Below are 19,028 nucleotides of genomic sequence, written 5' to 3' on the forward strand. Positions count from 1 at the left end.
GGTATGGTTTAGATACACTTTCCAGTGTGCAATGTGGCTTTCCACATGACAGAATCACTCTTTCAGGCAAGTCAACATTGGTATCACTTGTGCCTCAAGGTTGAAAGAAACCTGGCTATGTGAGTATACAGAGAAGAAACAATAGGTTTTGTTTGTGCTCTAACTGCCAGGTTCGGAGCTGAGTAGGAAATTTCTTCCAGATCAGATTAGCCAGTCACTTTGATTTGCAGCCTTCAGCATTTATTTCTTCTACCATTTCTTAGCTGCTCACTGTGATTTTATGGAGCTGGTGGATGGATAAGGGTTTTTTCCCCTTTCTGCGTAGATATTTACTTCATTAGAAGATATTCAGTTCCTCATAGCCCTGACTCCACAAATAGCGGAATAGATAGATGTTAAGAAGTTCTGAGGTGGGAATAGACAAGATTTAATAATAGCTAACCAAGAATCAGCATGAACATTTCTGAGCCAGTATACAAATTATGTAATTGGGACTGAAGAGAAAAATCAAATTCTCAGGATGGCACAGAAGAGTGATCCACTTTCTTTGGGTTTTCCTCTGTGCAGACTGCATTATGATAGGACCACATTCATTTTCATTAAAACTGCTAAGACTTTCCCCCCATTTTCCCCTGTTTTTATTTTCCCGCCACTACATGTAATTCAGCCTTCTCCAGAATAAAAAAGCAGAGAAAATAAATTCTGTCGTTATAAGACATGCAGTTTTCTGGACCCTTATTCTATCTTAATAAATCAGTCGAGTGGGATGAAGAATATCATTAGGTCTAGGAGCTTTCTAATACAAAAATAGATAAATTAATAGAATGCCTAAAATTATTAAAGGGGGATTGTGGCAGTGTGTACATATGATACAGATTGTGTATCACCTTGTCTGAAATGTAAATGCTCCAAAATAATCCACATGGGTGACTGAGATACTGACACCTTTATTTTCTGGTTCAGTATACACACATTTTCTTTCATACACAATATTATTAAAGATATTATGTATAAAATTGCCCCCAAGTTATATGTATAATCATTTGGAGGATTCCCAGCTCTAAGATACCTCATTACATATATGGAAATATCCAAAAACACCTCCAGTCCCAAGCATTCAGAAATGGGGTACTTGACCTGTATTTATTTTGCTTCTTCCCCAGATATTTATTCTTAGTTGAAAAATTATTTATTTATCTTGTCAGAAGTGAATTGAGAATACAACTGTAATTTATAGAAAAATCACAAAGTTAAAATTTCCTTTGACCAGAAGCTGGTCACTCTCCACAGTGAGAAAGTCCTCCATTGTGCGTGTGGGAGGGCTCAGGCTGCATTGTGTATGTGGTCTGTGGTTTGCTCTTTTTCACACTCGCATGTCATGGACTCCACTTTGTAGCCCCATTTCATAAGATTGGCTTTGTACCTTTTGGTGCTAGAGCACAGTCTGTTCAGTGCCTTCCAAGTCACCCAATCTTCTGTATGTCCAGGGGAAAGTTTCTCATTTGGTATCAACCACTGGTTGAGGTTCTGGGTTTTAGCATGCCATTTTTGGACTCTCGCTTGCTGAGGTGTTCCTGAGAGTATCACTGTAGATCATAGGAGGTTGTTTCTTGAAACTAAGCAGTTACAAATATGTGGACACTTTTGAAAGTGGCTTTTAGAATAATAATGTTGTTGATGCTTTGACAATACTAAAACTTCCATGAGGGTATGATCCTACACTGTAATTACATGTTTATATATAAAGGATGTTGACTTGCCCAGGGAATTAACTTTAAATTAACAATGTCTAAGAACCACTTCTCTGTTCTTAAGTATGGTTTCTACATTAAGGATGATAGATGATTAGGGCTTTATAAATGAATATAACGGTGCAGAATCTAAAGAAGAAAATTCATGAATACTTAAGAAAAAATATTCTCGGTGACAGTAGTTGTTGCATTTTAATATTTCTCTAGTAGCCTAAGGATGGAACAAGGGGCACTTAAATTTGATTTAAAGCCTTTCTTTATTGTGAAGTATGAGACCAGAGGTTATACTAGCTATAGCTTTACTAAAGTTTTACTAGTAACTGTAGTCCATTATGATATTTGTTTAATAAGAAATATTGAAATATCATTGGCTCCTTTCTTTAGTATTTTACTTTTATATAATCCTTATTTTCACATATAATCTTCTCCATATTGTGTCTGACACAGTACCTGTAGCATAATAGAATGCTATATAACAAGTTGTAAATGTACCATGATACCTAATTGTATATCATGCCTGGGGCTTATTTTCTTTCAGAGCAGTGGTCATCAACTCTCTGCTTCAGAACATTGCTATAAATTGAAGAACTGAATGTAATAGAATCCAAAAGATGAAAATCATATCCCTTACCTCGAATTTCCAAAAAGCTGGGCAAGATATTATAGGCCTCTAATTACATGCCATGACAAAAATCAGAAGTCAAACAGGTCAAATAGTTGCAGTTCACTGTGTGCAACAGCTGTATTCCTGTTTAATTCTCATTTAGAAAGACAATAAAATTCTTTCAGAATAAACTCTATGAAGGATTCAAGGTATTTGCTTACTGTTTGGTCATAATGAGCTCAGTGGCAAGCTAGGTCGGATCATACAGAATGTTTAGCTACTTAGCTGTTAGCCAGCACCAAAATGCCAGACTGGCTGGTAGTTTCCTCCCATCAAAAGTACTACTTTAGTATATTTTTAAACACTGATCATTAGATCATGATGCACATGTTCTTTCCCTAGTTCTGTGGTCCTTTGAATATTCCTTATTAAAAATACTTAAAGAGGAATAAATTACCATACAGCTGCTCCACCTTGTGATTCAACATGACCATACCTTCCTTCCACAATAATAGCTTTCCCCAGAAGCTTGGTCTGTTGACTCAGTTTTAATTGCATATTACACCAATGGACTTTTCCTTATAAGTTCCCTTTGTAAATCAGTTTAAGATAACATCTCTGTAAACCTAAAACACTTAACAGAATTTGACATGAGTCAGGTGGGAAATTTCAGAGCCATTAAATCTTCTATACTGAGTTAAAGAATAAATATTAATATTTAAATTGTCTACTGCAGGCATATATTCTCAGGATGGTACATAAATGTTTGCTGGAGGTCTGAGTAAGCAGCAAAATTTTAAGACTGCAAACTATGAAAGGTCTAGTTTGAAACTCTTTAGTATAATTGTGCCTCAGTTACCCTTTTTTTAACCCTGATAAAGGGAGAACAGAAACCAGCCAAACAGGCACTGAGTGCATAGGGAAACTTGGTGCAATGAACTGAGACATCTGTGTTTTCCCCCAAGCATCTTGTTTCATATTGAATCCAACTTGGTGAATGCTTCCCAAGTGTCAGCTTCAATCTGGATATAGTGTGTGATGCACTTTCCACCTTCCAAAAGTGCATTGCAAAGGGCCCAGTTGTCTTGGTGTACATGACTTGAAAAGTGTTGTATTGTAATGTTGTTTAAAACTTGAGAGATCAGAATTCTATTGGTACATTACTGTAATCACGCTAATATCACCAATAGTGGCCAGAGAAAAGGGACTGTGGACACTGTGGCCATGAAAAAAAAATGAGGCATTGGAGAAATTGGCTGCTTGGGGCGGATAATTTGGTATTCTTTCCCTTGAGCCCATTGAAGAATTAGCCATTTCTTAGCCTGAAACATGTGGAAAGGCGGCAACTGGACTTACAATTCCAGGAGAATGAACATAGAAGAAAAATTGTGAGTGTGCTTTCTAATCACCTGCTAACTTATGGTGACCCAATGAGTTTTATGGGCAAGATTCCTCAGACGTGGTAGTCATTGATGAACTCCATCCAAGTACTAAGCAGGCCTGACATTGCTTATCATCTAACATCAGACAAGATTTGGTACCTTTTAAGGCATTTTGACTCCATAACAAAAATCACACAACTAAAATATAGTGATACCTTGACTTAAGAGTTTGATTTGTTCCATGACTGAGGTCATAACCGAAAACGCCCTTATATCAAAATGAATTTTCCCATTGAAATGCTATTAATCCGTTCTGGCCCCCAATTACCCCCCCCCCCCCCCCATTCTTTGTTTTTAAATAAGAATGTGTACTTTATAAATAACAAATAATTTATAAATGCACATTCACATGGAACAATTAATAAAAGAATAATCAACTTTAAAATTGTAGAAGCGCAAAGCTGTGACAACGAAAAACATTGGAAGCATCAAAATGTATGTTAGCTGGTGTAATAGCAAGGCAAAACATGCACATTCACATAGAACAATAAAAAGATCAACTTTAAAATGGGAGAAGCACAAGGTTGTGACAAGGAAGCACAAAATGAAGAGACAGAAGCATCATTTTCTTAATACTGTACTCATTCCAGCCTCCCTCCTTCTCTTGCTCTCTCTTTCTCTCTCTCCATGAAGACAAACATGCCAGGAAAAAAACTCATACAAAATTAACTAACCTAACATTCCTCAAAGCAGACAAGAGCAAAGTGGACAGCAGCCTCCCAAAGCAGCCAAGAGCAAAGCAGACATCAATCTCCCAGAGTTGGCAAGTGCATGAGGCATGGAGGCTGCTCCCTTAAAGCCCTAAAGCCGTGTACTCTTGTGCTAGCGATCCCTCTAGCACTAGCACTCTCTCTGGCACTAGTTCTGATCTCAAAATGCTGCTCAAATGTCAAAGTAAAAACTGGGCTGAGCGATTGCTCTTAACTCAAAATGCTCTTAAGTTGGGATGCTCTTAAGTCAAGGTTTCACTGTTCTTCAAAAATGCAGCAATGTAACCCTGCACATCAAACCTGAGTCATTTCCTAATTACTGTAAATACTTTTAATCCCTATATAATAACAGTACAACTAAACTATGCAGGGGGGGGGGGGGGAAGGAAGTCCCTCACCTACCTTTTGGCACACATTTTTTAAAATCACACATTTTATGGCTAAAGAGTTCATGTTTTGTATTTCTTCTTAAAATAGCCTGCCTGAAGAATTTTCTCATTTATTTCTATATCTAATATTTGATCAACAGCATTTTTACTTTAACATCAGTGGTCAACTTTATTGAATTAAATGTGATCCATAAAGTTGCACAGGAGGAACCTGGAGAAACTGAGGCAAAAGCCAAGAATAAAAATGTTTGACAGTACCGCAGAGCTTCAGGCTTATTTGAGGAATTGTGAGCAAAAGCTGCTTTTAATTTTTGTTTGTTTTTCCTTGTGAATTGATTTGCCCTTATTAACGTAGATACTGTAAAGCATCATTCATAAGAACTGATCCTTTAATTTTATATTTCAGAAAAATCCAGGGATTTTTCTGTTAATACCATTGATTCATAGCTTGTGAAAAACATGCTTTGTGTTAGTCTTGCTGGAGTTATTAAAAGCTGACTGTTCCCTTGGTTCTTAATCCTATGAATAGGATTGGAGGTCCATGTGCTAGTACAATTACTAAAAAAATGAATTCACTTTAGCTCCCCAATATTTGAGATTCTTTGTTCTTGGTCAGGTCACCAGCACTTCATAATCTCTCATGGGGCCTCCAGTAGTGCTATCAGAACAACCATTATTGTGGTTTAAGTAATATTTAGTCATTTTTTACATTGGATTTTTTTAAAAAGAAAAGAATAAGTAGTACAATTAGCAGTATGTGAGCTGTACAAGTCCTTTCTTCTGTTGTTATTAGAGACAGGAACATTCTGTATTTTACCAATATTATCTCAGCATAAACTGTAGCCTACAACCCCTTCCACAGCAGGAACAATGAGTTTTCACAAAGATTTAATGATAAGTTGTGCTATCTGCTTCTTAACATTGAAATCTCATAAAAATAACTTCTTGTCAGTTTATGCACATTTAAATTCTGCATTCCACCCTCGAGTAACTAAAATATTTCACCTGTAAATCAGTCTCAAACAAAATGGCATTCTTCCTGCCTCAGACAAGACAATTAATGGTCTGAAGGCCATTTATAATTACATAGATTTATGTCTTCCCTGTCATTTCCTGTCCCATCTTTACTGGTACTGTTTTATAGTTCCCCCACAACAACACCCTATTGTAGAAAACCTATCAGTTCCATTGAGGCTTTAAATCATCATTGAAACAATGTTGAATCAGTGATTCACAAAGTTGGTCAGGAGTAAAGCTGTTGGGCTCCAGGTATTTCTTATGTTGGCAAGTGATACCCAGCAGCACTAATATCTTCAGTGCCTACACAATTCCTAAAATGAGTTTAGTTTTCCCAACATTAAGCTTTAAATAACACATTTCTAGTTCATGAGAGATAGAAAAAGACATATCACCTATAGCTGTGCATCTGGATTGTTACTCTAATCCAGAGTTAAGCTGCATCTGTGGGGCATGTTTGACAAATATTTCTACATACGCATTCCTTAGGTGAATTCTCAGGGTAACAGCAGTGTGTAAAAAGGTTCAAAATATGGGGTGAGGGCAAAGCACAGCAGCCTATTGCAACACTGGATCAAGAGTTCCCTTTATTGCCGCATTTTATAAGCAGGCAGTAAAACCCCAATGTGTCAGTATTAATATTTTGACCCAATTAAGTATAGAAATGCAGTCTTAGGCTACCAAACACTTTTTCAGTGAGGAAAAGCAACTTAAATTAAACGTTCATTCCCATGGTGCTTTTTGCATAATTGTGTACATTTAATTTTAAAATAAAATAGTTCCAGTCTTAAGCCACCAATCATTTAGATGAGGAATAACAACAAAAAGTTCAGTTTCCATAAAGCAGTTACAGTTATTTCAACACTCTAAAAGCATATTAAAACAAAACAGTTTAAGATGAGCGAAAACAGCTAAGGCAATTTAAAACAACGCATATGTGCAGATTTGGATGAAATGAGTTAAGACGCCAAATGCTTTAGGAAAAATGGTGTTTTAACTTGGTACAAGGATGTCTGTGCTAGTTGGGCCACAGTTCATAAGCCACCTCAGCAGAGAAGGATATAAATACTCATGTTTGTAGCTATTTTCCATTTTAAGTGGTAGGTACACTGAAACCTTATTCCATGAATCATTCACCTTAGTAGGTGGCAGCATGCTAACATTTTCTTTGCCAACTAGTACAATGGATAAGAAACCAAGAAACACTATGTCATTTGCGTCAGCAGCAGTTCTCTGTGTTCCTATATCCTTGTGAAGTCCTGCTAAGGCCAATACAAGGACTGTATTTCCCGACACAATGTTATCTAGCTGTGTGGCACCATCAGGTTGGCTGCATGATTCCCAGTTGGCTGGAATCACGTAGTTATTGGGGGAAGGGGTTAGTGTATTTCAATCTCTGAACGTTATGACCACTTCCTTAAGTCACTTTTGTTCCAAAAACTTCCATCTCTGAAAATATAGTAAGCAACTACCAATATTGGGATCAGTAATTGGTGCATAGCAATGCCAAATTGAATCTCCTGTTTTCAATCTAAACTAATGCAGTCTTTTTTATCTCAACCCGTTGGAAGAGATTTTGGCTTGTTTGTTTGCCAAAGCATAAATATTACAGTTCTTTCAACTTTCACTCTCCCCTTTTGCCTTTCCTTCCTTTTTGGGGTCAAGCGCTGGCCACAGAAGAAAGCAATTGAAGCCAATTAAGCCAGTTTCTGTTTGGCTGTTTCATTCTCTGACTCCACCTTTTGAACTGTTTTAAGAATTGTTGTAAAAGCTTTCTTTAAAATAACATGCTTTTAATTAGATTTATGCCATCTGCAGAAGATTTAGATTTTTTAAAAAGTAGGTCTTTTAATGTTCCCTAATCATACACACATCTTCAATCAAATCTGTATGTTTTCCTGCCTTTCTGTTGTCCAAGTTTTTCTAATACCTATCCCTATCCCTCTTTATTAAAAACAGAAATGGAGAACATGTATATAAATGGTGGAGAGCGGGGGGGGGGGGGGAAGGTGGTTTCATTTGCTCCTTTTTTGTGTTCAGTATCTGCTGCCACAGGTTCACAGTTAGGTCAGTCAAACTCAGTTTGGCGAAATTCACTCCAGGCCATTTTATTTTATTACACACACACACACACGTACACATACACTAAAAGTGAAAATTGTATATGTTTCTCATATTGTTTCAGAAACTTAAGAGAGACAAGAGCAGACAGTCTTCAAAATTAAAATGGTGGTTGAAAGAATAGCCAAGTTCATTATTTTAATTTCTCAGATCTCATTCTCCTTCCCACTTAAATCATTTTACAGATGATGGAAAATGGTCAGCTCTGCCTCTTTATAACAGCTCTGGTCTAATCCCAGGGAACTAGGTTCTGATTAGACTTCTTTCTGAGTCAACCCTCCCACACACACAGTTGTGGGATAATGGGTCTGTTGAATCTTTTGAAGCATTTCGCCCCTCCAGTAATGATTTTGCAGGAGGAAATAAAGGTGGCAAAATCTGTTTTTAAAAACCTGTCAGTCCTCTTTTTTTTAACTGACAATTACTTGTGAGATTCCTCTTGTTCTATTCAATAACCTATTGTTTATTAATATTTGGGGTGGGGAAATAGATAATTTTGGATAGTTGCTCTTAAATCATCCTCATTATCTGACTTTCCATAGTTTTTCCCTCTCTTTCCGGGTTTGTCTACAACTAGCACTGCACATTTTCATTCTTCAACATGAAATGTGTTGCTGTAAACCCCTAATTCACAATTTAAATGAGGGCTGTCACTCTTGTGTATGAACAAAACAGTGTTCTAAATTGCTTTGTAGTTGATGTGTGTACATATTGCAGGAGCCATAGAACCATAAGTTGGAAGAGAACGTATGAGGTATATAGTCCAACCCCCGCCATGCAGGAAAAGCACAATCAAAGTACCATGCAGCCTCTATTTAAAAACCCCCAAAGAAGCAGCTTCCACCTTCTGAGGCAGTGAGCTCCCCTGTTGAACAGGTTTTGTGGTCAGGAGGTTCTTCCTAATGTTCAGGTGGAATCTCCTTTCCTGTAATTTGGACCCATTGATCCGAGCCCTAGTCTCCAGGGCAGCAGAAAACAAGCCTTCTCCCTCTTTCTTATGACAGCCTTTCAAATATTTATACATGGCTATCATGTCTCCACTCAACCTTCTCTTCTGCACGCTAAACGTACCCACTTCCCTAAGCCACTCCTCATAGGGCATGGTCTCCAGACCTTTGATCATAGAATCATAGAATCAAAGAGTTGGAAGAGACCTCATGGGCCATCCAGTCCAACCCCCTGCCAAGAAGCAGGAATATTGCATTCAAATCACCCCTGACAAATGGCCATCCAGCCTCTGCTTAAAAGCTTCCAAAGAAGGAGCCTCCACCACACTCCGGGGCAGAGAGTTCCACTGCTGAACAGCTCTCACAGTCAGGAAGTTCTTCCTAATGTTCAGATGGAATCTCCTCTCTTGTAGTTTGAAGCCATTGTTCCGCGTCCTAGTCTCCAAGGAAGCAGAAAACAAGCTTGCTCCCTCCTCCCTGTGGCTTCCTCTCACATATTTATACATGGGTATCATATCTCCTCTCAGCCTTCTCTTCTTCAGGCTAAACATGCCCAGTTCCCTAAGCCGCTCCTCATAGGGCTTGTTCTCCAGACCCTTGATCATTTTAGTCGCCCTCCTCTGGACACATTCCAGCTTGTCAATATCTCTCTTGAATTGTGGTGCCCAGAATTGGACACAGTATTCCAGATGTGGTCTAACCAAAACAGAATAGAGGGGTAGCATTACTTCCCTAGATCTAGACACTATGCTCCTATTGATGCAGGCCAAAATCCCATTGGCTTTTTTTGCTGCCACATCATTTTAGTTGCCCTCCTCTGGACACATTCCAGCTTGTCAGTATCTCTCTTCCATTGTGGTGAGGTCTGACCAAAACAGAATAGAGGAGCACCATTACTTCCCTTGATGTAGACGCTGTACTACTTTTGATACAACCCAAAATCCCTAGTTTGTTTGCAAGAAGATCATGGGTGACCTTGTCAGATGCCTTACTGAAATCAAGATATGCTACATCCATAGCACCCCCTGCTTATACCAAACTGGTAACTCTATAGAAAAAAAGAGATAAGATTAGTCTGGCATGACTTGTTTTTGAGAAATCGAAAAGATGTTGCCTCTTTCCATGCATACATACATAACTCCTTTGGGTCCTGCGCAACAACAAAGGTAGGATATACACTAAATACAATTAATAAACAAGAGTGTAAACCTCTTCTAAACTTGCCTGTTCAGTGCTTGACGCAGGCTTAAAAGTCATAGGACTATCACTTAGAAGTTTTAAATCTCTATACATCAGAACACCCAGTGGCAGCAGAATGATCTATGGCAATTTAAGTTCAATGTTTTGGTGATAAATTTCTGTATATTTTGTGTGTGTGTGTCAGGAGCGACTTGAGAAACTGCAAGTTGCTTCTGGTGTGAGAGAATTGGCTGTCTGCAAGAACATTGCCCAGTGGATGCCTGGATGTTTTGATGTTTTACCACACTTGTGGGAGGCTTTTTTCATGTCCCTACATGGAGAGCCGGAGCTGACAGAGGGTGCTCATCCGCACTCTCCCTGGATTTGAACCTCCGACCTGTTAGTCTTCAGTCCTGCTGGCACAAGGGTTTAACCCACTGCGTCACCAGGGGCTCCTATTTTCTATAATAGTTACTACTCTTTAAATACATCCCAGAGGCTTGCAGAAGGAATGTGATCTAATATCTTTCTTTTTTTTAAAAAAAAAAGTTTAATATCTGTTGCATATATGAATACTAATTTCTATTCAAACGGTCTTCAGAAAGTGTTTCTGCTGTCAATGATCTGAAAAGGAGAGCTTCATATAAGTTGCTTCTATACAGAATAGTCACATCAGTTGCTGGGAATTGTTTAATATGACTTACTCCTAAGAGTAGGAAAGGAGTTTCTTTTTTCCTTTTCATCAAAAGTAGAAAATACTACCCAATCATTCCTTCTCTCCTCCATCCTTCCAAGAATACTTGTAGCCAGTTGTTCTGGACTCATGACAGGAACTGCTTTGGATCCTTAATTAAAATGTAGTCATTGCCAACAGCTGCAGTCATGTCAAGGGCTGGCTTTTCTTTCTAAATTGATTCATAACACAGCTGCGCACAGAAAGTTCACTTTTGTCCCAGCCTCAGTTTTAATAAACTTAATAATACCATATTAGTTTATGTAGGATACAAACAAGCCAACTATATACAAAGATCCCAAGTATTAAAAGAAGCAAAAGCTTTCCAAGGCAAACATCTGAAATGTTAAATTACTTCCTGTTGACTTATGTTTTTATTTACTTGTGTGACTTGATAATGCATCGGTTAAAATCATGCTGCTTCATTGGAACTTAATTCCAAGAACAGGTGGCTACAATTACACCATTTGGTTGAGCAATTTGATTGCATTCTGTTGCTGTGGCTATATTTCTTCCTGATGTGTATTTTCTTGCCCTAAGCACGTCTAAACTAAGAGAACCCATAGGGTTCTCTAATAAATGTAGATTCAGACTTCAGTGTTTTCTTTAAGACTTTGCTTATAAGGCTATCTTGCTTTAAACTTACTCCCATAAAATGCAGGTTAGACTTTTGTTTTGCAAGAAGTGATTCATGCCTTGTAGATTTATATTTAAATAGATGATGTGCTTGATTGTAACTTGTCTGGAATTTACATGCAATTTTTTCTTACAAGCTGAATTCACATGTATGTATTTCTAGCATGCACATCACTTTTTTATTTGTCTACCTTTTAAGGCCTCTTTGAAGGCGTTTCCTATTTGATCAATTTTTTGGTGTTACAGAACATAAATATTTTGGCTTTAAAACCATATAATCTTTAAATTAAATGGATTATCTCAATAACTATGACATGGTATGAAAAACTATTATGGAAAGGGATTGGCTCAGGAGTATATAAACTCCTGTAATGAATTTTAAAAGCAGCTTGTGAAAATGGTTTAATGACTTTTATCAAATTTGATGGAGATAAATGATTCTTTGAACCACATGACATGAGTTCGGTTTTGTCTACTGAATTTCTAGGATGTCGAACATGTTAGAGCTATTATATTCAAGAACATAAGAGAGCTTAGGGATTTGGGAAACAATTTCTTAATCAAAACATAATATTTAAGAATACTGGTGAAGCTACATTTCATTTCTAAACTGTAAATAGTTTATGATGAGCCTATAAGTCAGTATGATCTCAAGGCTGAACTATTGATCCTAAATCTGACATATCGGAGACAAATAGCTTTTAATTGCTTTTTTGGGAAATTTTGGGGAAGTTGTCTCTGGGTCTCAGTACTTCAATATGCAAAATAAAAAAGGATTTTTTTTTCAGACTCATTATCTCAAGATGCAAATGGAAACTTAAGAACTCACATCCAAATGTGATAAGATTAATATTGGTCTTAGTGCTTTTCATTGGAAAATTCTTCAAATAGGTATACAAAAACAGAGCTGTTTCAAGTTGAGATTTTCAGTAGTATGTATACATCTTTACATGTATACAGTGAACCATATTGATCAGTTTTGTCTGTACTATCACAGTATTTTGGCCGTGATTTCAAACAAAGTAGACAAATCACAATCTACTTTCTTAGGAAAGCTTTCTCTTCCCATATTCTAAACAAACCTCTTTTGTTGACTGATAACAAGATGTCACTTGGGATTTACAGTAATCCCTCATAAACATTAGTGAATAGTCAACCGATAAATGTGTAGAACTCTCGGCATTTAAGCAGAAGGGGAAGAGGGTTACTTTCCATCTTATTTAATATTTAGTATTTAAAACTTCCTATAATACAGACCTTAGTATAACAATTGCGGCGACATAAACATTTATTTTTGCATTGTTAATCTTTGGATGTGATAAAGGGTTAATATCTAAGATACATACTGACCAATTTATAAGCTATACTTCTATAAATCTATTTCAGTTCAGCTTACTGAAATCCTGAAGGTAATGAGTAGCAGTCAGCATTTCTGCACCATCCTACTTTGCATCTTTAAAAAAATATTTTTATTGAAATTTTTACATAGTAGATTAAAAGAAGAAAGGTTTTGACAGGTTTCTGAGAACATTCTTCTTTAGCAAAACACGCCATTACATAACATGCAACACATCTTTGGAAGAATAGTACCTGGTCTCTGGCCATATCTGTTCCATTTCTTCTGTCTATTAAATAATAACTTCTTGAATAAATATTGATCTGTTTGCTGCATAGATCCATTTACAATTAAATATGCAAAGATGAGAGGTCATAATTACAAAATGACCTTAATTCACAATGCATGAAGTTCTGCAGATCGGAATGTGTGTATGTGTGTGTACAATGGGTTTTTTAAAAGTAGTATAGCTTGTTATGTTTTTATATTTGTACATAACCTCTAGGGAATTTGTCCATTGGGTGGTATTAAAAATCTTAGTGTAATAACGAAGGTCAGTCACCATAACATAAACCAGGTGTCATAAATATACAGTACTAAAACATATGCTTATAAAAGGATTTTGGCTTATAGTCTTTAATGTTTTGCAGTCTATTTAAAAGTTGTTTTTTTTAAAAAAAATCTGATTTAGTTTTTTTGTAATTATATGGAAAATAAAAAAATCGTCATACCAATTAGGAGTAGTAACAATGTAGATTAACAGCAACCACAAGGGAAGGGAAACAAACTGGAGTGGGGAACAATAAAGATAAAATAAAATAAAACCATAATACCTGAGATAGTCACATTGGATCATTTTGTGATTATCAAAATGGATTTTTACAATCTTTAAATTGGGAGGCTGATGGACAGTGAGGGATTTTTTTTTTTTGCAAACAAATAAAACAAATGGCCACCAAATAATTTCAGATGTGTCATTTTCTGTCCATCCATCCCCAGATAAATTCTATCAATTACTTCCATCTCCTAGAAATTTCCAGTCTTTCAGATCCGAGTAGCACTGGTATCACTGTTCATATTGTAAACATTTGCTTAGACTCTCAAAAATTGACAACATTAATAATGGTTCTAAATTCTTTTTTATTTCACTTAAAACTTGTAAAATTTTGTTTCAAAATTCTTCAGCCTTTGGGCGGTTGTGTCACATTTGCAACATTATACGTTTATCCTCACTTATTTATATTATACTTATTTATATATGTTTATATTTTTATGATATGTGTTTTCTTGTTAACCTGTGCAGCATTGAATTTTTGCTGGATTTGTAAGCCGCCTAGGGTCCCCTCGCGGATTGAGAAAGGCAGAGTAGAAATGAAGCAAATAAATAAATAAATAAATAAATAAATTCCTTACAAATTTATATTGTACCAGTATCCTCACATATATTAAAATATTGGGCAAACTTACAGGTAAGGTCCTATCATTTGAGCCTTACTATAATGGTAAAACACAAATGACTAGATTTACAATTTGAATATGAACACTCTTCATTTTAGTTTTTAATCCTGTCCTCTTTTTTTTCTCCTTTTGTAGCATGAAAGACTGGCCAGGTAAGAAATACAAAAGGCATGTGTTTTGTCCTTAAAACATACCGCAACTTTAAAAAATCTCAGCACTTTTGAACAAATAGAATGTTCCCATTCTCCATATGCAAAATTGGATTCTAGATTTCTACTCATTCATTTTAAGACGGGGAGTGATTTAATGGTCTATCTGTTTTAATCTGAACTACTTACCCATTTCCGGAAACATACTTATATTGACAAAAAGAAATGGCAAAAAGAAGCTAAGTTGGGTGGGCAGTGTGAATTAATCAAGTCTGCATACTTATCTGTCTATCATCATGTAAAAGGGCATCTCATCTATAGACTGTTTTTGGATCTGTTTTTCCTAAATTTCAAGATTATCCAAATTTCATGCCTGAAATTTATGACTGATCTATAAATCGGTGACTGTTGTATACTACATTTGACTCCAGGTTGGATGCAGCAAGCTCAAGCACTGGCACCAGCGATAGCTATGGAGATCGCTCCTCAGGTCGTAGCAGCGCCTACACCAGAAGAGAGAATCGTTTGGCTGCCCTTAGAGCAGAAGAGGATAGTAGCAAGGATTACAGAAAAGTGGGTCATTGAAACTGAATGCTTCTCTTCCACAACCTCTTTTCTCTCAGTAACAATAAACAGCAGTTTCAATGGGTAGTTGGTGTTTATGAGAGAAGAAGCAAATCATCAGAATTTAAATATATCAAGAAAACAAGGCAATATTATTTGGGGGGAGGGGTAAAAAACAAATAAACACACACTAAGTGTTATAGTCCAAAATTGAACTTTATATATATATACATTGAATGAGGTGATTTAAATCATCCAGCATGATCTGAACTTGATGCATTCGTGTCCTTTCTTTCATTTTATGTCTTTCATGGGTTTGCTGAGTAACCAAGCACCAGATCACTTCCTTTAACTCTATAAAATGGGGAAAATTACATGATAAAACCTGAAAGTTATGAATGAAAGTTATGCCCAGAAATTAAATAGTATTCCTATCAGATTCTACATATATAGGAAAAAATCAATAGTTGTCACAGCTGAGAGAAAGGAGTGCATCTGGAGCTTTTGCTCGAGGTGCCTAAGCATGCAGCCAGGTGCCTCACGTAAATTTTTGGGATAAATGGGGAGGGGGCTGGGAGGAGAGAGAATGCAATCATGCCCCTTTGGGCTCTTGGATCCCAATTGAACCGGGATTGCAGTAGAGATTAATCCCTGGGATGATGGAAGTGATCTTGGCAGTCAATCCCCCATGGCCCACACCTATAAAGATCCAGACCTTACATTTAGATCTGGATCGTTCCAGGTATCAGATATCTTTCCAGGTATCCCAGTTGACTCCGGATTAATTTGGGTTTACCTGAGGCATCATTTGGATGCCTTAGGTAAACTCGTGACATTTCCCATATTTTGCACATTTTCCCTTTTAAACAAATCTGTGTCATCATTCCTGATTTTAATGGATAGTTACTCTTCAAAGGAGCCACTCATGGTTCCCTGAAATACAGTTTTAAAGGTGAGGATTTGACTGTTGATTTTGTAGGTTGCTTTTTAATGTCTTCCAAAATAAGAAGGCTACCCAACAATATTGACTACCTGTTAATATAGCTCCAGTAACATCTACTTATTTGAAGGGTAGACAATAATGGGTAGGGAAGCTATTTATCAGATGGAGTCTTATTTGATATTGACATCTCTTTTTTCCCCCATTCAGCTCTATGAGAGTGCCCTGTCTGAAAATCAAAAATTGAAATCAAAACTGCAAGATGCCCAGGTGGAACTTGTTGATATCAAAGCAAAGATGGATAAGATAGCGCAGGTAAAGAAACTCTAGAAGCAAAAGTCATACTAAAAACACAACTTTTTAATTTTTATTTCATATCAAAAACATTGCATAAATTAGTATAAAACTGATAAAAATAGGAGCACAAGCGGTTAAATATATTTTTTACCAAAAACGGGCAACAGTGATCACATTGTTTGTAGCCTCAAACAATTCTTCCTCTGTACATGAGGCAGGATGTAAAGGAGAACCGACCACCTCCCTGCCTGGAAGAAATTACTGGGTGATGAGAGAGAATGATGGGAGTGGGACTGGTAGGTTTTTGCCGCCACCACCTCAAGTTACTGCTTGAGGAATATACTTGTGATTGTATCTGAAGTAAAATGTCCCTATGTCTTCTTTTCGGCTCCCTTACTGTTGACTGGACTACAAAGATGTGGAGGCTGACTTGATTTAACTATGTATGACAAATCGAGGCAGAGGCATGTTAACAATTAACTAGAGAACAAGTTTATTGAAGATCATGAAGCTGACAACTCATTATAGAGAGGTATATAAGCATCGTTGGTTTCAGAAGTACAGACTTATTAATTAACTGGTTTCTTAAGAAGGGGTAATTTTCCCCTGACGTGAGCTATCTTTCCCCACACTAATCAATCACATGAAACAGTGTGTTGCTAGGACCAGCTACCCTGGCTGTCCCCCAGAGTATCTAGCTTCCCTAGAATACCCTAACCCTTAGAGAGTATAAACAACTGGTGTGTTAACACCCAAACCAGTTCACAGATGGCTATCGACCCTCCAGACCACTCTCTCTAGACACACCTGCCTTCTAACACTCTCTCTCAGGAAAAACTTCAGCTCACTCGAAATCCACCCACTACCCTTCAGATCAAAATCCAATCTCCCTCTCTGTCAGAAGCTGCCTGCCTTTTTCACACTCCCAGCTCCAGCTCTTCCCATCTGTCCTAGCCAATCCTGGGATAGCTGAGCTCCTCCCCTCTGCTGATCTGCCCCTCACTGTATTCCCTCACTAACATGGAGGCCGGCTTACTGATTTCTAGGCTTCGGCTTCGGCCTACAAAGGTACAAGTCCATTACACAGGACATTGCGGAAAAGCATACAGATACAAGTTAACTATTACTGCTACTACCACCAGACCAGTAGCCAGGATTTTGATTGGGGGGGGGGGGGCTGAGTTTGATTGGGGGGGGGGTGAGTATGAGTGAAAGAGGGTCTACCCTTGCAAACTTTTCGTATCGTTACCCCAATACCCCCATGCATATGATATATATTGAGCATGGTGATCAGATCATGATATGAATAAACATAACAGTTTAAATAATGCACCAGTAAGGCCTTTTCGCAGACCACTATGAGAATTGGGGGGGGGGGGCTGAAGCCCCTAGAAACACACTGTTTCATGTGATAGGTTTAGGTTGTCTTTTGATCTGCCCACACAACTTGGAGCAATGAAATGTTTATGGTTCATTTTATCTGAAAAGGACTATCATTGCTTCTCAAATAAGGATAAAAATGAAAGTACTTGGGAAGTGCTATTATTTCTTAATGTTTATTTTTCTTGCAGATCATTTATTTGTAGCATTCCCCATGATTGTAACTATTTTTGATATTGTTTTTCTTTCAATAGCAGAAGCAGGAAAAGACCTCTGACCGTTCAAGTATGCTTGAAATGGAAAAGAGGGTATGTGTTTCTGCCTTTCATTATCCATTTCCTTGTAATATAGCATAACTTTAGAAGGGATAGAAATTTTGGGAGGGAATATGACCATAAAACATTGACTTTATTCCTAAAAGCCTGGGCATACCAGTACTTGTGCAATATCTGGCTTCTGATCCAGTTGCATTCTCAGACTTGTTTATCTGCATTTTTTGCTCACTGTCAGTTCCTTTCAGCTTTCTAGCATGTTACAACATTCTTAATGTTGATAAATAGCTACTACTGTGTCCCAGAAAGTGCTGTAGTAATGTGGTGTTTGATACTGTTGTACAGTAAATAGAGAAGTCATTTTGACTGCATTTTTAGTTTTATTTATTATTTATTTATTATTAGGAGCATTTCTATCTCGTCCTTCTCACCTCCAAAGAGGGACTCAGGACGTCTACCAGCAGGCACCATTCAGTGCCAAACAATAAATAGTTTTAAAATATGTGAAGTAAAATATATTCCAATGAATGATTCAGAATGCACTGCGTGCAGTACTGGTTCATTGTCTTGCAGTTACTTGTTTAAAATAATATCCTTTTTAAGACAACCAGGAAAAAAATCTAGTATGGTTTAGGAGTAAAAAAAATGAAGCCTAACAAGTTTAACATGTAAGTATGCTGTGCTTATCATGTGAATCCTCTTCTGGGGCTGGAATACGTGGGTGACCTATAGGTCACATTGGTCCAAGACTAGTTTTGATGCCTCATAAAAATGCTATCCTCCCAAAATTGTTGGATTTATTTATTTCTGACTAAAATGCCCCAATTGGTACCACCTAGTCAATTTACATAGTACTTTCTGATTGATTTTTTTTCTTGAACCTAAAACAAATCAGACAAGCAAAAGCAACAAGTTAACTATTGCTGCTACTACCACTACTATATTATAGTTTCTATTCCCAGAATGTGTCTGTTTTTCTTTTGTTCTTTCCACAGTAGTGGTGGTGCCGATGCTTATTATTAGGTTTAGGCTTAAACTTACTCTTCTTGGAGTACCCCTCCAACTGCAAATCCCCAAAGAACTTCAAATTCTTGGGGGGGGGG

General features: G+C 37.2%; 1 protein-coding gene across 14 annotated transcripts in view; it reads left to right on the forward strand.

Annotated features, from left to right (window-relative positions):
• PPP1R12B (protein phosphatase 1 regulatory subunit 12B) overlaps positions 1-19,028 on the forward strand; it is a 126,158-nt gene that overhangs the window by 90,392 nt on the left and 16,738 nt on the right. For 12 of the 14 annotated variants that reach the window (XM_060772528.2, XM_060772539.2, XM_060772534.2 and 9 more), the window contains 4 exons: positions 14,459-14,475; positions 14,904-15,045; positions 16,187-16,291; positions 17,908-17,961. In XM_060772528.2, coding sequence (XP_060628511.2) covers positions 14,459-14,475; positions 14,904-15,045; positions 16,187-16,291; positions 17,908-17,961 — 318 coding nt within the window. The remainder of the gene's footprint in view (positions 1-14,458; positions 14,476-14,903; positions 15,046-16,186; positions 16,292-17,907; positions 17,962-19,028) is intronic. The other 2 variants (XM_060772529.2, XM_067468107.1) reach the window with 1 other exon arrangement.

The sequence above is a fragment of the Anolis sagrei genome, chromosome 4 (assembly GCF_037176765.1).
Source record: "Anolis sagrei isolate rAnoSag1 chromosome 4, rAnoSag1.mat, whole genome shotgun sequence".
NCBI lineage: Eukaryota > Metazoa > Chordata > Lepidosauria > Squamata > Dactyloidae > Anolis > Anolis sagrei.